At 39.4% G+C, this 26,786-nt stretch overlaps 1 protein-coding gene across 1 annotated transcript in view; it reads right to left on the reverse strand.

Annotated features, from left to right (window-relative positions):
* Positions 1–24,251, reverse strand: part of LOC139740634 (signal transducer and activator of transcription 5A-like) — a 70,880-nt gene extending 46,629 nt beyond the window's left edge. Inside the window, exons 1-2 of the mRNA XM_071651215.1 lie at positions 23,903–24,251; positions 2,557–2,787 (exon numbers count right to left, since the gene is read on the reverse strand). Coding sequence (XP_071507316.1) covers positions 2,557–2,687 — 131 coding nt within the window. The 5' untranslated portion in view covers positions 2,688–2,787; positions 23,903–24,251. The remainder of the gene's footprint in view (positions 1–2,556; positions 2,788–23,902) is intronic.
* Positions 24,252–26,786: the final 2,535 nt, after the last annotated feature.

Below are 26,786 nucleotides of genomic sequence, written 5' to 3' on the forward strand. Positions count from 1 at the left end.
TAAGGTGAGTTCCATGCATTTTTAAAGGGACCGTTTCTGTAATTTATTACAATCTAGGGATGTTTCTTTTCCAACAGCCTCGTAACAAAGCATTTCATTCACCTGCTCCCTTCTATTAAGTTCCCTGTTGCTGAGTCCAGCAAGCCTTGTGGTTGTTAAGGGCAACTTTTGTGGACAAAGCATGCATAAAATCTGAATACATTACAGAACCAGTCTATTACGTGGAATCAAGACATCAACTACTACAACATATGGCATGCAAAAATATTCCTGCGCTTTTATTTTCGCGCTAGTTTCTGGTTGCGCGAAATGCATGAAAATTTGAACACCAAAAAAATTCCCTCTTTTACAGACTTTGTGGGATATTTCTGTCCATCTGTACCGGCATAAAAGAACTTGATATTTGGATTGCGATCAACATTCCGCTATTTTGTCTGTGTGAATGGCACTTATGACCTTGGAGAAATTGCTCATTGAAAATCATGGTGAAGTCTACAACAACGAATACAGTGATCTCTACGACATACACAATTTAGATTTACGTGATGATATCATAAGTGTAAATCTCTCCCACTTTTTCATTCATTCATTCAAACATATGACACAAAGTGCCTGGTTGATACCAAATTTGCTGACTCTTGCTAGTCACCTGGGGCATACCATGAGGGTTCAGTATCATTCGCCCATTTACTCTCTAACTGATGTATATAACCATTAAAAAAAAAAAAATCATGTTTTTTGGTTGATAATTCAGCAACTACTGTATAAGCTGTTATACATTTTCGTGAGGGTTCAATTTCCGCGAATTTCGCGAATCACACTGGTTAGATCGCGAAGTTAAGAGCATGCGAAAATGTCTCCATGCACAAGGGTAATAGTGCATTTACGTTAGCGTCGGCATCAGTTCGCGAAAATGTCTATGACTTCCTCATTTGCGAAAATACTTGTACGCGAAAATAACAGTGTATACAGTACACCCCTTCTCCCTGAAATGTTATCATGGTAAGTTTACAAATTCATGCAATGAATACTGAGAGCTCATTTTTTAAAAAACAAGTTTGTTTGTTTGTTTTAAGTGTAATACATCTTACCGGGTAGTACATGTATATAATCCTTCGACACTGCAGGATTTTTATCTACTGAAAATCTTACGGCTGCGCTTACACCTCACATGACTTACCTGAGCCCCTTAAATCCATTGGGAAGATTTCCGAAATTGTGTTAGCAACATGGGGGATGGATAGACTGACATACAACCAAGAAAAACATTGACTGCCTCCGGAACCCTTTCCCACAGAGTGCTCAACACGAGAGACTCAATTCTACATTGCAAACTTTTTTATGTCACAAATTAGAACGCCACCTGTACACGTATGTCATACGGATGTCCAAAGTTCAGATAAAGACACACCAGGCTTTTTGTTCTCTCTTCCTTTTTCCTTTGGATTTTAACATTATCCAACATACCTTTCGAGAAACCGAGGATAAAAAAAAAACCCCTCTGCGCAAAGGCTCCTACTAATTTCCCATCAAATCATCAAACTATCAAACATGCACACAATTTATCTTTGATACAAAGTGATCCTGATTATACTCTGCATAAAAATATTGACACTTGTTTGACCTGACAGCATTACAATTCACAAGAGATAATTGAAGGAATTCAATGCCAAGTCTAGACATGATGACGACTTAACATGAATAAAGCAAACAGAAAGAGTTCTTGCATGCCAAAAATAGCTTTCCTTTACACACTTACTGGAATTAAATCAGAAGAGCTTAACCATCATGTCTACATTCAGAATCTAGAAAACACAAAGGCAAGATGGAATATGTGATAAAATTATCCCATCTCATACCCCATTTATACACAAAGTTGGGCCAAGGAGCGCTCCCGAAGCGCTTCGACCTATGCCCCTCTGAGTTTGTTCACACAGAGAATCACTACTCAACAAGACCATGTGCGAAGTGGAAAAGAGGGGCATTCCGTGTATGTCATGGTGATCTTTGAGTGTGCGGGAACTTCTAACATGTACACTGTAACAGTACGCACAGTGTGCATCACATGCCACTTCTGCAGTACTCTAAACATTGGTGACCGTTTAATATAGAGTTAACGGTGCTTCAGGAGCACTCCTAAACTGTGGCCTCGGGAGGGGCATAACCCGGCCCAAGAACTTCAAGGGGGGTGTTTCACAAAGCCATTCTTAGAGTTAAGAAGGACTTCAGTGCGACTGGTGATCAGTCCTTGTGCTGCCGAATTATTGAGATTCTGATAAGTATAGCACACAAGAACTGATCACCAGTCGCACGTAAGTCCTTCTTAACTTTAAGAACGGCTTTGTGAAACACCCCCAAGGCACGATTGTCTGTTAATACAGAGTAGAGAGGTTCAGGAGTGCTCCTGGAGCGCATTAAATGCCCTGTATGAATGGGGCACAAGCACACATGTACCTCACAGAGAGAAGAGGCACAAACCCAGCTGGCAAAGCATTTCACATCCTGGCCCCTGTCCCACGGTGGTGTCTCATCTAAGAGAAGAGGGACTTTACTTACCAATTCTGTTCCTCAATCCAGTGGGCACAGTAGTACCTGACTTCAATCGGAAACTGGAGGCCTTGGTAAAGGACCTGCAGCTTTTCCAGATCCTTGCCCTGGAGCTGCTGGAGCTTGTTGATAAGCGACATGGTGGCGGCGATTGCAGACACCGGTCGTTGGTCCACTGCACCACAACAAGCCCAAATTCAATGATGGGAGAATGCCTTTGGCCAAATTAGTGTCACACACCTGTACATGGGGACAAAATGTGAATAACATAGTGAATCCATCTGTACTTACACAATGTACACTGTTTAGCTAACAATTTTTTTTCATGTGTAAGGAGATTAGTTGTCTTGCAACAGGCAAGTAGAATCTAGTGGAATGCGAGTACATCTCATCATAAATGAACCAGAGCAATTAACCAGTGCATACAGTTGACTGGGATACCTCCCCTTCTCATGCAAACACTATGAGTGCGTTTATCTAAACATTTTCTGAGGCAGAATCACGGTCCTATTCAGGCATTTTCGGGGGTTACATAAGCGCAACCGTGTTTTCAAACGCATTTAGAAATGCCGCTTTGAAACGCCATACAAAGGGAGTTTTGAAACGCGTTTGAGACCATGATCGCCTTTCTGCGAGTAGATAAACACAATGCCGTTTTGAAACGTACTTATATCTGAACGTCAACTCCCAGCTGTTTCTGGTTATGTTTTCTACCCATTATTTGTGTGTGAATGATGAGGCATGTTTGGTGATATGCAGTTGACCTATACTTCCTGTGATTGCAGGATGGTTAGATAAATGCTGCATCCCGAAAACTGCGATTCAAACCACGTTCACAAACACCAATCCAAACGCATTTTGAAACGTAATTCTCTCTCTTAACCCGTTGAGGACGGACTGATTTTGCTACAACACGCATTTCCCATAGACACCTGCCCGAGTATACTCGGGACTCGTCCTCAACGGGTTAAGTTAGATAAACGCACCCTACGTGTATGTGTCACCAGTTTCTGGCTCTTCAGGTATATATAACATTGATGAAGTTCCTTTGCCTTGACCACTGACCAGGGGTTAACATTTGACCCTCTCTGCCCAAAGAAAATTATATGTTTATTTCTATCCATTACATCAAAAGGCATAATTGTTGGACTTCACTTCCTGAGTAGAGTGAAATTTCTTAGCTATATTTTGGCTATCTAGACCTTGACCTTTCTAACTCATAACTTTGAGCAACTCATTGCTTATTCCTTTCAGACCTTTCATATCAGTTAATATCCACTGGGCATTCCTTCCTGAAGTTATTGCAGCAGAATGTACATCTCACCAAAGTACAGTGACCTTTGACCTTAACCACTGACCTATGGTGTTCATGCATTTGATTGTCAATTCATTTCTGTCCTCTGCATCAAGAGACATTCCTAGCTAAAGTAATGGCTGGAAATGACATTGCTTAGTAAAAGTACAGTGACCCTTGACCTCTGGCCATTCCCCACTATCAATGCATGAAAATAATTTTCTATTCATTGCTACCCCTTCCCACTGGACACTCTTATGTAAAATTACAGTTACAAAAATACACATTTTAGTCAAATTTTAATTACTTTTGGTCTGTGACCCTGAGGGATTAAAAAAAAAAATCTAATCACCACAATCACAGCACATGTACAGTGTAGCATGCATTGTACGTGTACCTTGGCAAAGTACCAAGAAACTTCATTCAGAAATTTTCCTTTAATTACAATAACAGGCTGTGGGACAGACAGACAGTCGGCCAGAATATTCCTAGGAAATATTCACAATTCCTCAAAGACCCTCCCCAACAGAGGCATAATGAATGATTAAAACAAGAGAATATCAGCCCCAGAAATGTCAGCTGCAAACACATGCGCTAACTGTACCACTGAGAGCTAATACATGTTACGTTCTGTCCACTCACTGGAGACTCCTGCCATAAGGTCTCATCATGTTACAATATCACTCCTATAATCACTTGCCTATAAAAGCTGAAGATTGTCAGGTCAATGCCACTGTAACTAATTGGACCAGAAGACACAAGGTAAACAGGTTTCTTGGAAATCACAACCACTACAGCCAACTGATCTGATGGCTGGTGTCACCTGGTCCAGAAATAGTGACAGGAGAGACGCTCCATCAAATCCCTTGGAAAGGACTGGTTCTTTCCAGGGCATTACATGTAAATTCACAAAGCTCCTCATTAATCTCTCTATTCCTCTATTAAAATATGCTACCATTTTCATGTTTCTACAACCCAATACAAATCTCTTTGCATATAATAACATTGATAACCATCAATACATGAATAGCTTCCAAGACATCCTACATGACATTCTGCTGCTAATAGTGCTATTTGAAATCCTTGTCAAATCTGCGCTGTTTGGTGGGAATTCTGCGAGTGGGCACATTTACAAGCACATGAAAAAGTTGTTTGCTACACATCCTTGAACGAGGAATCTGTGGCACAGGGCATAAAGAGATGATGCCACCACCCATAAATAAAAGGAAAAAAAAGTTACCGGTACCTGTGGTGAAGTGCAACACAACCCACCTGACAAACGAACAACAATAACAACAACAACAACAACGGCAAAAAGGGGTTTTCCCTTTTCTACGGCAAGAATCCTTTAAAACGTGTTGTCTGAGGAGGGAAAGTTCTCATCGCAGCTCTGCCAGTAGATTCGCCAATACTTAAAGACTGGAAAACATATTCTATGGGAAACTTTAAAGACTGGAAAATATATTCTGTGGGAAACTTTACCAACCTCTGAACTGAGGAAAAGCAGATGTGTCATTAAGTCAAAACCCAGCACTTAACAACAAGAGGTTTAGGATGGAGAGGCTAAATCTGGGACAGAGTGTCAGCTCTTCAATTATTGTTATTAAACACCTTGAAAGGAATCAGTATGGAAGGTGAAATTTCATCCCGACAACTTTCAACGATCAGAACACAATGATCACATAACTTTTAAAGCAGTGCTAAACAAAGACAAGTATCAACAACTACAGTGTAGCAGACTTTGCATTAAAATCTATGACAGTTATCGTCATGCAAATTCATGGCCAACATTGAATGCTCCTCAGTCTAAAAAGCATTTTTTTTTTTTTGCTGCTCAGTTTAATAGCTACACACAGCACTATAAAAGTAACATACACACACATATAAATACTCAATTAAACTAAGTAAGGCAGGTCACTGTTAAACACAATATTTTCACGGCATGAAATTTTCGCAAATTGGGGCCAACAGCCTTTTTTGCTGCATGAAATTTTCGCGAGTTGCCTCTAACATTCAATGCATGTAGCGTACAAAGTGTAGACAAGAACTTTCGCGTGCATCTTAATCTCGCAAATTTTGGCTCTTGCAAAATTCGTGAAATTAAAATGCACACGAGCATTCCTCGTTTTACAGTAATTATGTCATAATCACTGTCCTTTGGGATGTCTCAGCCCTTATTCTCAAATACTGATAACTCTACATTTTGACAGTTCTGTCTGCCACAGCCGAAGGTCTAGTTACTGATATATTCAGCAGAAAAGACTTATGACATTCAGTGAATTCTCTCTCCGAATGCTATGACTGTGTTTATCTTTAGTTTAGGAATATCACCCCCCCCCCACCCCCATTCTAGTTATGTTCACACAACATTCCTACACTTATAGACTAGCAAGAGTTTTCAATCTTCAATGATTAGCTATCTCAAGGATTAGTCAATCATCAGAAATACAAGACATCTTATGGTTTACATTCTATTCACAAGCAAGGAGTCCCCACTCATATTTCAGCATCCTGTGGACATCATGATAAACAACTCAAGAGTTAGCATGACCTCTCCATGAACCCTAGTAATCCATTGAGGACGAACTGATTTTGCTACAACACACATAGTTTCCATAGACACTTGCCCGAGTATACTTGGGACTCGTCCTCAATGGGTTTAAAGGGGAAGGCTAGTAACTGATCAGTGGGAATCAGTGGAAATGCTGGGAGATGATTGTTTCAATCCTTATGGGATTCATTCAAGAGTTCATTGTATATCTATTGTTGTGTGAAAATGATTTGCTTCAGAACGGTCTCATATTCAAGTAATGTGCAGATTAATGCTCTGTCACTGACCAGGGACGCTAACCTGGAAGCATGAAACTGCACATTACTGGAATATGAGACCATTCTGAAGCAAATCATTTTCACACAACAATAGATATACAATGAACTCTTGAATGAATCCCATAAGGATTGGAACAATCAACTCCCAGCATTTCCACTGATTCCCACTGATCAGTTACTAGCCTTCCCCTTTAATAATCCTCCTCAGCTTCTGGTCAACTTCCAGTGCCTGTAATGTACTGTATCATCACACATTATTAGGCGGCGAAACATAGCTGTGGTTTGATTATCGAAAGAAATGCTCGCTTAAAAAATTCAGTCTTTGAGATGAGGTGTCATGTGGATGTGCGTTGTAGTTTAAAACTATATACATGTAGGCTAACCATATAGTTTGGAACTTCGAAGATTACAAACGTCATGTGAATGTAACTATTGACATTTGAGACTGGGCTACAGGTGAACTATCTTTGGTATTCGCTGCTGACAAAACCTCCTCGCCACTTACAACCAGAAGCAAGCTTTTTCACAGTCTGAAGTGTGAGCAGGTATAAGAGCTATTGCTTGACTACTCAAGCACTATATATAATGTCTATCATCATCACACATGTGAATCAAATGGGGAAACATTTTGCTTTCATCCCAGACACATGGAACATGATGCTCCTTTATTATTTTTCTGGGAGGGTTCCTTTTCTTTTTTTTTTTTTCTTTTTTTGTCGAGGTTTTTTTTGACTCGGGTAATTTCAGTCAAAGAAGAAAAGTTTCTTCGTGGTTGAACTTGATTCTCAAACAATATTTACTGCATATCAAATGCAGGTTTCTCAGGTTTCATTGAAAGTGCATATATGTCTTATCACCGTACCAAATGAAAATGGCACGCAACTCCTCCTTTTCGATTCTGCTCATGCATACACAGCATAAGCACGAATACAAAATGCATCACTTCTGATGACAATCTTTGCAAAGGAAACCAAAGCCCATAATATAAAAGTGGATGGAGTGAAAGCAGCAATATCAGTAGTACACATGAGTGAAAAATTGAGGAAAATTGACAATCAATTAAAAAGTTACCAATTTCTAAAGATTCGGTATCATGGTCACTACATGTAGATAGGAAACTACATGTACATAGGAAACTACATGTACATTACTTCATGACGTTATTTTGGACTACAATATTTGATTTTAAAAAAAATAGGGAGAATTCGACAAAATGCAATTTTTCTTCATGAAATGTACGTATTCCATTGACTTGCTACTGACACATATATGTAACATGCAATATTATTCCTCCTACTTTCTGACAGAGGTAAGACAAGTGCTCTTTCATTATGCAAGAAAACTGAAATAATGCTTAATTTTTTTTCTATATCTTCTTCATAATCCTGTCCAAAACGAGGTGACAAAGTGTAGTAGACAGCATCAAAACTTTAAAATATTCATAACTTTTGAATGGACTGTCCAATTTTTCTCAAATTTTTACTTACAACTGTATAAATGCAGTCTACTAATATTGCTGCTTTGATTTGATCCTTATCTACAATTAGGCTTTGGATTCCTTTAAATGCAAACCCTGATAATATTTCCTGTGACAACTCTGGTTACAAATGCACTTCCCTTCCATTCATGAAGACAATGGAGAAAGCAACTGTTTGCTTGTAGGTCCTATATGGGACCTATTTCTCTGTATGACATCATGTCAATACAATTTATGAGATACGGCAAAATCTGCAGAGAGCTAAAAAGAAGATGGGCAAATAGTACAGAGCTCCCTCAAAAACATGCCACTTTCCTGATGTCTGACATCGATAGAAAAATCCACAATAAGCATCTTTTCATACTACTCTGATATCCAGTCTCATTCAATATTTTGATGGCTCAGCAGCTATGCAAATGTATACAGTGTGCTTGCCAACATATTTATAAGTGATTGCTTTCATTTATGTGAGTGTGCAAATGTGCAAATAAGTGTGACTGCACACCATTACATATGCAGGTAAATAATTGAGGAGGCAACTCAAAACAGGAGAGTACATTTCCCCATCAATCAGAAAAAATGAAGCACATCCATGGTCAGATTGACTTACATATGCTATCACTAATATGAGCTGAATGGCACATGAGTCATACTTCATGGCTACAGCATGTATTTGCTGTTGTCTCAGGCAAACAGGCAAATATACAAACTAAACATCACACTAAACAGCATGCATTCCTTTTTTTATATTAAAGTCAAAAGAAATATATTTCACATATTTTCTTCTCTTTTTTTTTTTTTTTTTTTGGGGGGGGGGGGAGGGTAGGGGAGAAAGGGGTGCAAATGGTAAGTCAAATAAAGCTAAAGAAACATTACACTCCGTTAGAATATAAGATACCGTACACCTAAATTTGGGTACACTGAGACTTTAAACTGCATAACATGCAGGCCTATAGCGTATTGTACAATGTGCATCACCGAATGGCAGTTGTAGGCTCTACTGAAGATGATGACTGAATCTGCAAGACAGTGTACAATAGCATTGGAAGGGTGGCCAAAAACGTGTCTTCAGCAACAAATCTCCGCATCAGCCCACATACCGTGTAAAATGTCAGTGTAATACTAGAGGCTCACAACATATACATTCATAAATCATCAACTACGCAAGCATTCCAGACTGCATTACAGACAGAGACAAGTCATTAGCATCCATGGCTAGAACTCGACACAAGCTACAGACGGCGACTCAAAAAAGACAAACTTGAACTTTGACCAGGATTAAGAACATATCTTTAGACACCAGGAACTATCAGGTGTAATTCACATCTTAACCTTCACCAGGGTCTGCGCCTGAGAGGAAATGCTGTAAAGCAAGATATTTTCGGGCCATGAAATTTTAGCGAATTGGAGCAAATGGCCTTTTTCGAGCCATGAATTTCCGTGCGAACGGCCACTGGCGTTCAGTGCATACTTAATAGTGTAGACAAGAACTTTTGCGAGCTATTTTAATTATGCGAATCTTGGCTCTCACAAAATTTGCAATTCAATCAAAATGCGCACAAACATTTCCGGTTTTACACCAATGAAATACACTTCGCTTCTACCTCGCGTAAGGCAGGCATTCACAGCACGAAAACATCATGACTGGGTTCCATTTCACAAAGTAGACACAGTGATTGAATGTATCAAAGTTCACCTCTACAATGTACAGTACTTCATACGAGTGGTTGTTCTACACCCAACATCCCCCGCCTCTTTCCTGTCCCTCACTATACAGTGAGTAGACACTAGTCCACCACGTGCTGCTGTGCCGGCTACCGTATACGCCATACATGTTTACTGTTATCCTCTGAATCAGGAGGGATTGGTACTATGCACCTGTTCTCAGTACATTTGCTTCTGCGCGTGCACATGAGTAGCATGCAGTGAGTGTCTGGGCCCTGTTTTATGAAGAGTTAAAATTGATTATAAAGTTGATTTCAACTGTAAGTCTATGGCAGCCTGTGTGGTAAGGAAATTTAAAATCGATTTTATCTTTTGATAAAACGGGGCCAGGGTGTTTCAAATTACCGTCTAATGTGGATCATTTCAGGATTACACATGATGCTAACAAGCTCTGGATGAAAAGGGCTCAGCAGACAATAGAACAAGTATCTTATATGGAAAGCACGATGTACCTAATGGCCCAAATTCCCAAACGTTGCCTAGATTTAGTCCATGGATTACCCTTCTCGCATGAAGTGGTACTTATGTATCTTCCGGACTTGTTTATTATACTTGTGTGAATGAACATTATTACACCCAGTTACAATACACTTCTTTGTTACAATTTCATTGTCACTCACTGCGAGTCGCACAGCATAGTCCCATACATGTATTTTCATGCTGCTCATTGAAAATGATGCTACAACAGCACAGCCAGGATGTACAATGGATTAAATAGCCATTAGAGCCTGTAACCGTATGTGGAGGCTGACATTTATCATTTTGGAATTTCAGTGGTTATTTTAGTGTACATGTAGTCATGGACATGCAAACAGCTAGGCCTAATGACTAGAGAATGGTGAAGGGCAAGGCCTCCTCTTGTACCCCCAGAAAAATCCATTTGGCACCAGAAAAATATATGTTTTTCCCACGATGTTAAAGATGTAGACCATAGATGCTAGGCCTACACTAAACTCTATAGTAAAGTGAAAATGCATCCATTATACTAATACAGTGTAGGTACATCGTACATAGGTTAGGTACGTTGTAGGTAGGTAAAATAAAATGTCTAAGAGAATTTCCAAAATTCATAACTACCAGTAGAAGAAGTATAAGGAGAGCTATAGTTGAGTTCATACAACACTTTCAGAATATTGTTCAATTGGTAGAACCTCTAAATTATTAAGTCCATGGATTAGACACAGTTTGGGAAATGTTGAGTGGTTTATTGACCATGGACTAAATTTACAAATGTAGGCAATGTTTGGGAATTCAGGCAAATGGGCCCGCCTCTGTAATCAAGTGTTTTGTAGTGTCAGCTATCATCATTAAGAGGTTTACAGACAGCGGAAATGCACATATGCACAGATAATGGCAGGGTACCTTTGACCACATATTAGTGAATGAAATCAGAGTAGAATGACACACATGAACAAAACAGTTGGAATCGGGTGAGTTTACCGTATTAAAGCCCTAAAGTTGGAACATTTTGCAATAGTTTGCAATAAGGTCTTCAAAAATGCCATGCACTTAGCCATTTTGCGGGAAAATTAAAACTCCTTCTCTTAAGATAAATAATTGTTTACTGCTTACATATTCTTATTCAAGCTTATATTTGCTATACAATGTTCAGTTGAAGCATTACATACCATGATATCTAATAGCAAACTATTCTCTCTCTCTCTTCATCAATGCTGACCTAATTTATAGTTCATAATCCAAGTCATACAGGTCTTGCCTGATCCATGTAGGTCCTACTTGTTTGTTGTTTGTTGTTTGTTGTTTACTCTCAGTAGGCGCGGTCAGACCGGCAAAAGATCGAGAAGTTGAACATCACAATCTTTAAGATCTTGAAGTTTTGTCAGTGTGACTGCAAACTTCTTGCGAAACTTCCCGCGAAACTTCCCACTCCAACTAGGGATATTTCCCTCACCCCCGTCAAACTTCTCAATCTGTTTGCAGGCGGTGTCTCCGAAGCGCGAGGCCATTGTCATGTACAGATGTGCATTGTTACATCACAATCACTAGCCGTCGGACGGCGAGCTCTTTCTTCTTTCTTGCGCGCGCGTACCATGACCCAAACTTCTTGGTCCAAGTTTGGCTGCCAGTGTGACCGCACGACAAAAGATTGCGAAGACTTCACGATCTTAAACATCTCAATCTTTTGCCAGTCTGACAGGGCCTAGTGATTGTCCAAATGTTTTTTCCACAACACTCACACTCATCTGCCCAGCAATCTTTTTCTCATGCTTCTGAGAAAGAAAAAGAAGAAAATGAAAATGCGGCAGGTATATTGATAGTAAACACTGCATGAGAAGCCTGCTATATATGCTGAAGTAAGTAGGGTAAACTTTTTCTTTGATTCTTTCTGTTGGCTAGAGGATAGCTACACATGGCTCTGGTGTCTTATAGCTATTTTCCTTTCTATATACATGAACATAATCCAAAGAGATTGCTCTAAAAATTCTGCTATCTACTCAAGTCATGTCTACATTCTAGACTCACCCATGACCAAAATGTGTTAAAAATGCTCAAAATGATGCCTTGCACGACCATTTTTATACCAAATAGATGAGAATCATGCAAGTAAAATTGGATACTGTGTGCCACAATTTCTGATTCCAAAATGCCCCCACCCCCTGTTGCTACGCCATCGCAGTTTCTCACCCCAAGCCTCTGATATAAGTAGTATATTTTTCTTCATTACTATCATTACTACAATAATAATAATAATATTAATAATAATGATAATAATATTAATAATGATAATAATAATAACAACAACAACAACAACAACAACAACAACAACAACAACAACAACAACAACAACAATAATAATAATAATAATAATAATAATAATATAATACCATAATTTCCAATATCATATAAAGACTAATTTAAATCCTATTTTCCACACACAGGGCCTGAATGAAAATGCTTCTTTCCAGTCACTACAAGGTCTGGCAGTAAACCTGCGTAATCTGCTGGATTTCATTATTAATACTATGCACTTTTGCACTGCTATCCTGCAATCAGAAACTACGGGTACAAGCTTGGAAACAAGATGCTAGGGAAACTTAGGATGTTGTCAACAGTAGCGAGTACTTTGTCACGTGGGTTTGTGTCTTCGAAGTGCCCTAGGATATGCGACAATGTACAGCTTGAATTCATCGCATACACCTGTTCCTCGTTTAGCTTTATTCTTACAGACCCAGTAGCGTGGGAATACCATGCAATGGGAAGGCTGATCTGACTTGGATAAATTCGGGAATTCCCGTGACGAATCGTGTACAGCTTTATCACTAATTTCTACATACACTACTGTGCACACACAGCCGCAGAATCATGACTGCAGTCAAATTTCACAGATGAGCATACGCTTCACATATTTGCTAACAGGCAATTCTAATGCATTTTGGCAGGCCTCGTCATCAAGGGCAAATAAACAGCAACGGATGTGAACTGAACTGCATTTGCACGCATTATACAGAGAAAAAAAACAGAAGACAAAACATGATGTATGTTATCACTTATTCCAACATTTCCTTCCCTTCCAAATTAACTGAAAAATAATGAGGTACAAAGAATTGGCCTTTTCTTTTTTATCAGAAATTCTCAGCACATCTCTCCCTTCTAAAAATAAAAAAAGAGAAACATGAAAGAATGTGAGAACATTTCTGTTGAAGGCTGCAAATATACTATACAAAACCCAGTTTCATGACAATTCTTTCTCGCAGACGTTTAAGCGAGCAATATCTACACATGTATACAGGTACCAGTACATACATACCATGTAATAGTCATTCAGTACGTCAAATACTATGTTCAAACTGTAGCTCCTATATAGTATAAAAGAGCCTACGGTGTATGTGAACAGATATACACAATAACCTGCAAATAACACTTTACAGTAAACACAAGTATCATTTGCAGGTGAGCTTCTCCCTCCCTACAGTGCTTCCCCCTCATTAAATGAAGACATTTTGCAAACAGAGATGATGAAGAAATCCATTAGGCACTCATTGTACATCACGATCAAGCACCGGTCGGCCAGTCCTCACACACAACTGATATAAACATGTGTGAGGAAGGAGGAATGCAGAGTAGGAAACTGGCCCACTGCTACCCTGCACAAGTTCACCCAGCTATGCCCCACGAGGTACATCACTCACCACACACTCTTCACGTCCCACTACACAACAGTATGCACAGAGCATGCAGCTCCACAACACAGCAAACTGCCATACCTGCTAAAGGCATCAAGTTAGTGTCCAAAATATTCAGAAACATCAAGAGACTTGATGATGCTTGCAAACGTCAGTGAAAAATATTTGCCAGAGTAATCCACATTAGGCACCATATGTATACTGTAATTTTGTACCAGCATCCCTGGAAAGCAAAGATGAACTATTTTTGCAGTGCCTTCTATTCCTTTCGGCTGTTGATAGTTTAAGGAAAATAGCACAATTTGAAAGTTCACCATCAGCATCGTAGGACATACAACTACCAGCACCTACAGTATGGCAAGGCTGGGTCATAAATGATGCAATGAATTGTTAAATGCATGTCATGTCAAATAATACATTGTATACCCTGGTATGCCCCTCAATAACCTAGCATAAATATAGCCAATATTTGGTATTTGTGAGAAAAGATAGTTAAAATCAATCACTCGTCTAATGTACAATTGTAGTATGCATTCATAAAGTGTTCACCACAGTGTCAAATGCAATTGAATTCACAAAGCAAGAGGCAAATTCAACATTTCACATGATGGTTGCAGAACATCTCCCTGCTCACTTTGTACAACATACAAGCTATTTTGAATACTGGAACTCATGTTTATACTACCAGTATGTTAGATAAACACACTATCTACAGTGTACAGCAACATGAAAAACACATGCCATGTAGTACAGCTTAACTGGTATTAAGCAGAAATCATTTTATTTAATGTACCACATGTACGGATGTACAGCATGTTTTGATACTACAACCCTTATAGACAGAGAGTCAAAATTGGATTTTATCCCCTAATTCAAAACTATATGTATGGATGAAAAGTGGAACTACTGTATTAACAAAACATATAGGCCTATTTGCATCTTGAGTTGTACATCGTTACCAATTACGACCAACTAGAAAAACTAAAAGTAGAAACCTTTGATTTATTAGAATAGCCACAGGGCTAAAGACGAAATATAATCTATAGATGTATACACATCAAGTTACAAAGAGCAATCAGTAACATTAACATACACTGTACGCTACAAATTTTGTCTGTTGCCATTTTTTTTTTCAAATTTGCAAGTTGCATGCTATTCACAAATTTGACAACACATGAAAAAATATTAACTCTATTCACTTCCTTGTTCACAAAAAAAAAAAATTAAGACAATTGCTAAATATGACAGCCACCAGTCTAGACAAAAGGTATGTGATACATACTATCTGCTATTCCTTCTGTGCTTCATTCTTTTTTGAAGAAAAAAAGCATGGTTCCTTGTTGAACAAATACATAATATTGGCAAATCAGAATTGCGCATTGCAATTATTACAATCTCCAATATTTCAAATTCCAATATTTTCTAATTCTATGCTTACTGAAAGGTTTTTAAAATCATTCCTAAGAGAGAAAGAAGTGTGAATTCTTTCCAGATTAGAAGGTAAAGGTGTACAAATAGCACCAAAAAAAAATTCAAAAGAAAGAAAAATAACAATTATGTCAAATAATAAGGTAAATTGTATTAGTTAGGTACATTACATGCAAGAAATCATGTCATGTCCATCACATGGGAAATTTACACAAGAATGTGCAGAGTGACCCTCAGCACACAGAAATGAGCAGTTAAAATGAAATGACAAATTCCTTTGAGAAGTGTATTTAACATCGACCAGGTGACCAAAACAACATGCTCCAGTGAAGACTTTATTCTCGGTCAACGCCATACCCTGCCACAATGAGGGCAGGTCTCTAAAATCAATTGGAAAGTGGACTTTCAAACAATTGCAATCAATCGAGATAGGAATAAACAATCGACGGCCCATATGCTGAATTGATTAAGCTATCGTGTAGAGGAGTCCAAGAGACTTTTAATCACCTATTTGCAGGTTAAAAGCAAGTAATCAGTCAAACTTTCAAAAGTTTTTTGTTACCTATTTAAAGAAAAGCAAACCATTTTGGAGGCAAGTTTGCAAATGACGTAAATCCGCTTAATCTCAATTATCACTGGATACTGATAATTTGCAAGCAAACATACTCAATAGGTGAGAACCAAACTAAATTTGGGAAAATTATCTTTGAGGACATTTATTGCTGCTCAGCCCCCATGCTCCCTCACTTTTGTCGGCATGCCAGCTCTCTTCTTGGTCTATCCCCAACTCTTGCAATGATGTTAAGGCTGTTACATTTTTCTTAACTCAGTCATATGCTTTAACACTGAATACAAAGTGTAAGTAAAACTTCTGCCAATCTGAAGGATCTAATAAAGACATAGAAATGGTCTCATCAAATCAGTTTTGCAGGACTCCCCATTCCCCATATTTGGGGAATGAGATCTGTTAACTTATCACTCATGAGGGTCAGCATCGACATGTCCCAAACAACAACAAAATGAATTGTATATTGGTAATACTGACAATTTTTTTTTCTAATTGTAAAAAATATTACAATTGATATTTTGGGAAGATATGATGCAATGCCAGTATGAAGAGCTATAAAAAACCTTGGACATCCTCACCACCAGCAAAAATTATCCACATCCTTGTATCAAATTCTGTTGACTTAAAACTAACTGAATTCACTATTTTTTCCACACACGGACGTTCGATATACCTGGTACTTGGAACTGGTTACCTTTCTACACAAAAAGAACACAGCCCTCTGTAGAAACCAGCATCTACAGCCTGTAATTCCATCAAAAAGTCAACTGTTCGCAAATCTTACAAAATGTTTTTTCTATAGACGTCTGTCATGAATGTACAATGCAGCATGCCTATAGATTATACTAGAATAGTCAGCAACAGTCAAACTGGGAAATTTACATTTTATCTACTTCTCTGTATTTCTATTAAAGCATTACGGTACACTTTTGAAGCACATCAGAAGTGGTCCACTTTTGACTCAATATTCCATATAGTACACTTTGGGAGCGTTCGAGCACTACTTTGGTGCAGGTACATGTATGGTACAGTAAGCTTTGTAGGACAGCGTTTGCATGCACCCCTACAATTGTACGTCCACAAATTTGCAAGTCCTCATACACTGCATCATACTAGATCATGATGCCAATATTGAGCAAACATGTACTGAGAAAGTGGAAATTTTCACAGTGTTGAAAGTTTTATATTTCATGCAACCAGAAACTGGCAAAAAATATAAGCACGCAAATATTTTTGCTTGCTTGATGTTCTAGTAGTTCAGGACTTGATTCCGTGGACTTGAAAAAACATGAAATTTATCTTATCTGGCCGAGCATGAAAATTACTCACACAAAAATATTCACTTTTACAGTAGTCATGTAAACGTAGTTTGCAAGGTTCCATTTCTTGGAGGATGTGAAATCAATGATAAATCATAAAAATTCATAGTGCATTTTCATGGAGTACAATGTACAGTGTATGTGCTAATATGGGACTTAAAGCATGCATTCTGAAACCGTAACAAATACTGGCATAATTTTCAGCATATAATTTTGAAGGGTGGAGGGAGAATTGCATGTAAAAACACACACTAATGCTGTAGCAGATTGGGAAAGCAAAAGCTGCATGTAACTTTGCCAATTTTCAACATATTGGGCTGATTTTTACCACTGTTTTTCTCAATTTATGGCCTTTCTGATGATATCAAATGTATAAGGATGCTGAAAATACAGAAATCCAAAACTTACAGAACTGACTAAGCCTTACTAGCTTGTCTAGACAGTGCGAAGTACATGACAGTTAATAATCTACAAGACTACTACAAGATCTACTATACTGCAAATGTGCTACTACACTAGTATGAAGTAGGCCTCAAGGATTTACATAGTATTGACTGAGAGGTAAGTCCTAATCGCCATGGAAATCATTATGTACATTCCATGACCATGGAGACCACATCTGGCTTCATGAAATTCCAGGCCAGGCTCTGCCTGCCCTGGAGAGGTAAAATAAACAAATGTATTTTAAAAAAACTCCTAACAGATTTTTCTGTCCAGTGTAAGCCATCCAAAATCTGACAGCCTGCCAAAAATCTGACAGCCTGCCAGAATCTGACTGCCTATCACTACATCACAAGCTGGCCAGAAAATTTCTATTGTGACAAGACACAGAAATCACATAATTTCACACACTGGCATTGTCATACACCACAGGAAAGTCCCTTTATAGTCACCTCCTAAAACCCATCAAGTATCTCAAATTTTGCCTTCAGAAATGTGAAATTGGCACCATGTTTCCCAAGCAAGCAGGACTTAAGTCCAGTGTTGAGAACCAGGGTTGCTGAAAAAGTGCCCTTCTGGGGCAAGTTTTGTTTTTGTTGTTGTTTTTTTGGCAAGCTCAAAGTGTAGTGGTATCTGCAAAAATGCAAAAGAGAAACAAAACCTTCGTACGTGCCAATGCAATGACTAAATGTACAGCAGTTGAATGCAAGAGCCCACTCGCCAGAATTCGACCATCCACTGTACCAACACGAAAAGAGAGAATAATATATGTACATGTAGGTGGGAAGAGCTCTTTTGGCATCAACCTAAAGAAAGAGACTGGTACAAAATCCATAAAGATCATTTTTGATACAATTGAGGCTCACTTAAGGAGCTTACATTATTTCACGATTTTTTATAACGCCATAAGTCAATACTTTTTTGCATTTATAAATAGGGAAGAGAGATTCTCCCCATTGTTTTTTGTTTAGACCAACCTTAAACTTTGGATCATTCATTTTGTATTTTGTGCAGAGAAGTCATCCTGTCTGGGATAACTTGGTGGACAACATCTCTACTTGTACTGATTTTGGTTGAGATATGATAACTTCTAAGTTTGATTATATGTTTGGAGTACACTACAGGAACAAGACATGATATGTGTATTATAAACTATTCATTTTTATACTCGATTTTGTATTTGTTATACACCTTACACAAATTTTACATCACGTTTTCACATCATGGGTGAAATTAAAACAATATATAAGATAGCACAAAAGAAGAACAAACTGAATGCTCATTTCAAGAACTGGACCATACAGTTATTTTAAGTGATTTGGTCTTGACTTCAAACAGCCACAGCACAAAGCACAAGTCTGGGGTGCATCAGGCCAAAAGCCAATGCTCTGTGTATTTAGGGTAACCTTGGAAGATAGGGAGTTTGTTTGTGTGTGTGTGTGTGTGTGTGTGTGTGTGTGTGTGTGTGTGTGTGTGCAATACAGCATGTGGTATTAGTAGTAACATACTTTATCATTTCTTTATTATTGTAGTACTGTATATAGTATTAAGTATTCAAGTTGTCTGCAGTGTTACTTTGTGTTTACTTTGTATTATTCAACTTTACAAGAAACAATATTTTAAAAAAAGACTGACGAATCGCAATCTCTTTGAACTGAGAAATGAGTGACAACAGTGCGAAGAAATGTGATCTACACCGTGCGGAGAAGTGTGAATTCAGTGTGCATACGATATCTAAATCTTCATTTTCAGTAAGATGTAAGTTGTGTACATGTAGGTCAATATTGATAATACCCATGAAAGTTAAATTCATCAAAATAGTAAATACTGTATAAGCTGTTATTTTCGCGAGGGTTTACAAGTAATTTTCGCGAATCATATTTGGACCACGAATTTAACAACACACGAAAATGTCACCATGCGCTAAAAGGTAATAGTGCGCTTATGAAGGCCTCTGTGTCATTTCGCGAAAATATCTGTGACTTCCTCATTTGCGAAAATATCTTTACGCGAAAATAACTGCATATAAAAAATAGGTCTGAGTAGCAAACATGATGTGATGAATTCAAAATTCATATTGTCGGTCGGAATAGAGTGATCTTTCAGATCTCGACTGGTACAGCCCTGTCATGACTTCTGTACAACGATAAGGCTGTGTTTCATTAAAGGGGCATTCCGGACGATTTTCATAATTTCACATCATGTAGTACATAAATCAACAGCTCCATATATAGATTCGTGGAATTTATTGTGGTCCTTGAGCAGAGAAACCAATAGATTGAAAATCTTCAACAAATTACACTGAACAGTGTTGATGACATCAGAGCCTCATATATTTCAGAAATGTAGCAGTGTAATTCCATTACAATACCGCTTGCTCAACAAGTTCACCTGTGAAAAATCTATGCATGCCTTCTTCTTTTGTTCTGCTCTCTTGAGCCCCAACTCATGCATTCTTATGGTGAGGCTGTCATGTCATCATCCTTGTTCACTGCAATTTGTTATAAATTTTGAAAACATTCTCATTCCTTATCCCAATCACTATGAATTCTGAAACTCTGTACTCAAGTTTGACTAATTTATAGTTGTTCAAATGTAAAAGTGTGAAAATCATCCGGAGGTCCCCTTTAACAGTCCCCCTGCCCTGTCTTGTAGGACATCAGGAGGACCTCCAGAGGACATGCCAGACGAAAACAAGCATTTCAGTCCCCTGTTCGTTTCGCAAGAGGTTGGCACATGTTTCTATGGAAACCAGTGGGTGGGCATCTCTCCTCCAGAGAGATGGCAGTTTCTTGTGCGTGCTAGACAAAAAGATTGACAGTCTGTATTTATTGTCTCGGATATATGTTGTGCAGAGACTACGTCTGGCTTCACAGAATCCCCTCCTACATTGTACATCTGACTAAGGCTGTAGTATGCACGATACTGTAAGGGGAATGCCCCAGCATGGAAACCGATTTGCCTACGATAAGTTGTCACCAAGAGCACAGGAAATGATCTACATATGTAGCAGCACATGCACTGCGTCTGGGATATCTTCTGCAGAGACCATGTCTGGCTTCACAGAATCCCCTCAATATGGAGGATACTAGATCTATATCTAGCCATAAAAGTTTTTTTTTAAAAATAATTAAAAACTCCTCCGGACAGACAGAATTTTCTGTTCTGTCTGTCTAAAGCCCAGCTCACACCTTTGCGGTTTTAGCTGCGTATAGCTGCGTCAGTTGAACGCAGCCTTAAAGCAGCCTAACGCAGCACTCCGCGGCAAAATATTTTGTAGCAGTCACATTGTTGCGTTGTAGCTCGTATATTTTGTACAAAATGGTTGCGTACGGTTGCCTTAGTTTGCTTTTCACCTCGCTCCATCTCGCTTTTGCTCGTAACAGTACGATTCAGTACGAAGATTGCTCGCCCCGTTGCGCGTGTACCTCGTTCGCCACTCGTTCGTTGCTCGCTGGCGTCTCGCACTAGCTCGTAGCAGCTCGCATGAACTCGCTTCTCCTCGTTTCACTGCTCATCCACTCGACTGTTACTCGTTCCGGCTCGATCCGCTGCGTATCAATTCGCCCTGCTGCGTATAAGCTCGTAGAGAGCTTCACTGGTATAAAAATTTTGACATTTTACAGTTACGGGGGGGGGCACAAGGACTTTTTGGTTCAAATTCTTCAAAAAGCACTAAATTTGGTACACGTGTTGCCCAAAGCATACTAGTGTATTTCAATTTTTGACGGGCGCCAAGAAGGGCGCCCTGAGGCCATATTGGCCAAATCCAATATGGCCGCCATCTGAAATTCAAAAGTCACTTCCATTGTTTAAAAAGGTAAACATTTCACAATAATTTTCAAAATCTGTATTATAGGTTTTCTGGGTCAATGAAATCGATTCTGAATGTTGTTTTCATGGTCTGAAGTCAACTTTTCCTTATAGGGTCACCCTTAATGTCGCTTTGGGTCAGGACATTATTTTCACCACAGGTTATTTCAAAATGGCTTGCCTATGGTCACTATAACAGGAATGACAACCTTGCTCATTACCTGCAGTTGTTGAGGACTAAACAGAGCATGTTACTGTGTTAAAAATTACTTTTCAGCAATATACATTGTGTGGTAATACAATTCTGAGAAAAAAAAAGATTTTCCACAAAACCTACAACAGCGGGAAACTCAGTTTGAGGTGTTTTTAAAAACTGATATGTTTGAATCTGATGTTGCTGAAAGCACACAATCATTCCAAAAGCTTCATGATTTGATAAGCATATTGTGTTTCTTAGTCAACTAAGTGAATTCTAAACTAGATTTTGTATGAACAGATGTATACGCAGTCATAGCGAGCTAAAGCGAGCAGCATCGAACAGGATCGAGGAGGAACGAGGTAAGGCGAGGATGAACGAGGGGGAGCGAGCGACGGACGAGCTAGATTCGCAATGAAGCGAGTTACATCCGCAACGGTCCTTGCTAATGCGAGCAGCGTACTAGGAGTAGAGTGAGGTGATGCGAGGTAAAGCGAGGTAACGCGAACGAAAGCGAGGTAAGTCGAGGTGAGGCGAGCAGGTATCGTAACCATACGCAGTGAAACGCAGTTCAAAGTAAAGCTGCGTTGGCCTGCGTTAAGCAGCTCGTTGTCGCTCGCCCTTGCTCGTCCTTGCTCGCACTAGCTGGTTGTCCCTCGTCTTAGCTCGAATGAATTTTGATCTTGCGTTCAGTTGCGGATGTTTGAAAAAATTTCAAACTAGCGAGCTAGAACGCAAAGCCTCTGCGTTAGTCTGCGTATTAACCTCGTATTAGCTCGTTTCATTGCGTAGTGCTGCGTTGGGCTGCGTTAGACTGCGTTCGGGCAATACGCAGCTGAACGCAAGCTCGAAACGCAAAGGTGTGAGCTAGGCTTAAGAGAGTAGGCACCTAGATAGGGTGGTATTCTGAAAATCTTTCCCCGGGGGGCCTCATGAGGCGGGGGGAGGTCCTCATGAGGGACCATCCTTGTACGCGGGGGCGGTCCTCATGAGCGGGTTTCCCGGACTGATACGCAGCCGCTGTCGGGGGCCTCATGAGGCCCCCTGTTCACTTCTTATTCATCTCACATCTGACGTATAAATTGTCGCAACTTTGCACGGTGATTTTTTGTTACACACACATGTCCACTATCCATGATGAAAAGAAGAAAAAATCCTGTCTTTTTTTTCAAAAATCGAGTTTTAATCAACCGATGCAGAGCGCCCATCAAAACACGGGCACCATCGTGTTCGCACAATGCAAGACTGCCGCACCTAGCGGCTTGATCCGACTAAGTCCGACTCATGAGGCGTCTGGGCAGTCCTCGTACGCGGGAGCGGTCCTCATAATGAGCGGGTTTCCCGGACTGATATAGGTGGGTGGTATTACTGTTAAAATCAAACAAAATAAAAGACATTTTTTGTGGTCTTGCTGTCAAAAGCGACGGTCGTTTACAACGTTTAAACACTAGAGCTTAGACTAGCTAGTACATGTCAGACTGCTGTGCTTTGCACAGCGGTCTGGTCAGGCAAGGAGTATGTCAATGAGTGATGCGGTACTTGATGCGGTACAGCATTACTACTTTGAATTGAGCCCTGCGCTCTTGAATTGAAGTGAAGTTTCTTCCTAAATTTATGGAAAAAGTCAGGAAGACACTTTCTTTAGGAAGAAACTTACATCAGACATTGTATGTAGCCTATTCAAAACGTTTATTAGACAGAAGTAGACTAGAGACTTATGAGAGTCTGGGATTAGTAGGAAGAAATTCAGAATTTCACCCCTAACGTGCTATTGTATTGCTATTGGCTGTAAATTTACTAGATCTAGACTAGATTCTATGTTACAAACCCTTTGACAAAGCAAAGCGAAATCTAGGAGATCATCACAAGTCACAACACTACAGTCAACACTCACAAAATACTCGCCAGAATAATGGACAAAATCAATGTAGACTCTGGATGACGATACCATGAGCCCATATAACATGATGAAAAAAAAAAGCTTACCTGGACTGTTGTCAGTGTTGACTGGGGTCTTGCTATTGAACAGTAACTGGTTAACGTTTATAGTGTTAAACAGCATTAATTTCTACATGAGTAACTAGTGCAGTGCAAACCAGATAACATCCCCAAATACTTACTTTCCTCGAGAAGAACAGCACTTTTCAGGTCTTCTTTCAACAAGCAGCAGAATGTGTTACTATTCATTCATGTCACGCTCGGTGTATAGTTCTAACTGTTAAATGCCATTCACAAAGTTTGCTGCAATTTCCATGAAAACAACTCGCTTCGCGGAAAAGTGTTGTGTCTCTTCCGCCGTTGACCGCGACCGTAAGCAGTCACACAAATTGCACACACACACTCGAGGAGAACGTTCCGATTCAACCATGTACCACAAGACACACAGATAGACACACGCAAAGCCTACATTATCATGGTAATACGTGAGGCAGAGGCGAGGCAAGCCTTGGCGAGAAGTGTGGTGGTGGAATGGAGCTATACAAGTATCCTCCGTATATTACACGGCCAGAGCATGCAACCTGCACTCGCAAAATCTCCGAACGGATTGCAAGTAAGTAGACCTAGTACCCGTGCGTGCTTGAACAATATTTATCAGATCATCTGATTGGCTGCACCGTCCGGTGAGTTCCCTTGCTAAGCCAATGAGTTCTACTCTCCTTTGGCAATCAGGATAACAGTATGAGAAGCCATGTGTGCAATATAAACTGTGTGGACAAGATACGCGGGCAAAGATCGTAACGATCTTTGACGCGGGTACGTCTCTCGATAGGATCCACCCAGTGCAGTTGGAGGCGGAAGAAACCTCCATGAGAACAAAAATAAACCACATGACACATCGCATAGGATCACTGCATTATACTCATGATAATTATATCGAGTCAAACCTGGAACTACTAATTTGCGTGTGTGGATGTGTGTGCGTAGGCCCTACTCATAGAGATGTATACTAAAGAACACTAGAGGGCGGACTCCGTAAAATCCCTGTGACTGGTAGAAGGAGGCGTTCGCCATTTTGGTCCGGGCAAATTTGGTCGGATTAGCTAGCTACATCAACAGTAGATATCGACTCCGGGAGCGACCGTACTGTGTGTAGCGGAGCATTCAGGGAGGAGATCGACGACCAGACCAAATGCCAAAGATCGCTATGCCAAAGTCTTCATCGGAGTTTTGAAAAATTTGTAAATTCTACTTAAAGTAGCACAGATTTTTTTTTTTTGCAAAATGCCTGAATCATGTGCTGCTTTTGGATGTGGAAACAGAAGGAAGAAGGGGAGCAGAGTTTCCTTTCACAGGTAACTATAACGATTTACGTGTTACCTAGCACACTGTTAAACTGTAAAGTGTTATAGTATGATTGTACCACCTATCGTCACCCTAAGGATCTGTAGCTTGTTTATTCCAAAAATATACAACAAATTCCCCTAATTCTTACCTCAAATATGCCATAAATACTGCAGTTTTGAATGTCGTGACCGTGTCGTTGATAATGAATCTCTGTTTTGAAATAGCGCAATTTTAGTGCATGCAGTGCGTTCTCGAACTGCTACCAGCAGCCCCATACGCATTACGCTATGCGTATGGGGCTGCTGGTCGCAGTAAGGGGGTCACCCAAGCATACCTAGCGATCGGCACCCCCTCCCTCCACAGGTAGTAAATAGAGTTTCTACACATGAATTTCACAGCCATGCGCCATTACTGAGCGGATGTGTAATTGAAACGTGTTTAGCTTGGTTTGTGAGCTTATTTGTGAGTCTGATTTTCATTGTTTTCATAGCTAATGACACTTAATCCCACGCGTACCTTTTCGTTCTATACGCAAACAGCCATCCCCATGATACGCAGGGTGCCGATGTCAAGGTACCCTGCCAATCTAAACAAGTGGTACCTTTACCATACTGAGTAACGTTAGGCCCTACTGTACTGGTGTACAGGACTGTAGGCCTAACAAGTTAGATCTAGTCTTTTAAGTGTACATCCATGACAATGACAAAATCCTAGTTAGACTCTGTATGGTTTTGTTTTCCTCAACAAAAATACAGTTGTATGAATACAATAACATTATAATTACGGTGTCAGTTTTGAATCTAACTTTGTGCTTCACCTGCTATTAGAAGTATTCTATTGATTTTGTACTACTGACATAAATATGTGTGATTACCACATATAGGACTTACCAGAGAAGCACATTTCAAAAAAAGAGAAATTTTGAGCCAAATAATTTGGGATGTCATGCAAAAAAAGGGTCCCCATTATCATTATGGCATTAGTCATTTACCGATATAGAAAAGAGTGTTAGGAGTGGTCTAGTCTATTCAGTTTATTTAGGCCTATCGTTTCAGTTACTGACGACATGACATCTTAACACTAACGTTACAGACCACAGTGTAAAGTTTACAGTTAGACTAGAGTCTACATAGTTGGAATTAGGTTTAGATTTAGATCTAACTGGTATTTTCAGTAACTTTTGACAAGTAACAACAAACATTCTAACTGTTTACTCAGAGTCAAGGCCTGGGCTAGGTCCTACTATAGGCTAGCCTAGGCTTGGTCTAGGATATTACAAAACCCCAATACAAATCTAATCTTTAGTCTGTAGGCTACTTCAGATTACAAAAGTTTGCAGATATTAAATTATCAGCATGCATTATTTTCCAAATACCACATTACCACCCAGGGCCCTGTTTCATAAAAAGTCGCTATCCTATCAACTTGCTATTCTACTAGTCCCCAATTCATGGCTCTGATTGGCTGTTAAACAAATGGCATTGAAACAACAGCTAATCAGAGCTAAAGTTAATTGGTAGAATAGCAAGTTGATAGGATATCAACTCTTTTTTTAAAAATAAAACAGAGCCCAGATGTGCATTGCTATTCATACTTGTATATATAGTCTTAACTGGGGCAAATTCAGTGTTAAAATGACAAAAATTATGAGGCAATGCTCTTCAAAATTACAGAATATTAACAGATGATAGTGCTCATAAAAGTACTAGACAATCAATC

This window comes from Diadema antillarum, unplaced genomic scaffold (assembly GCF_040938485.1).
Source record: "Diadema antillarum isolate AM-2024a unplaced genomic scaffold, OU_Dant_1.0 seq00000871_RagTag, whole genome shotgun sequence".
Taxonomy (NCBI): Eukaryota; Metazoa; Echinodermata; class Echinoidea; order Diadematoida; family Diadematidae; genus Diadema; species Diadema antillarum.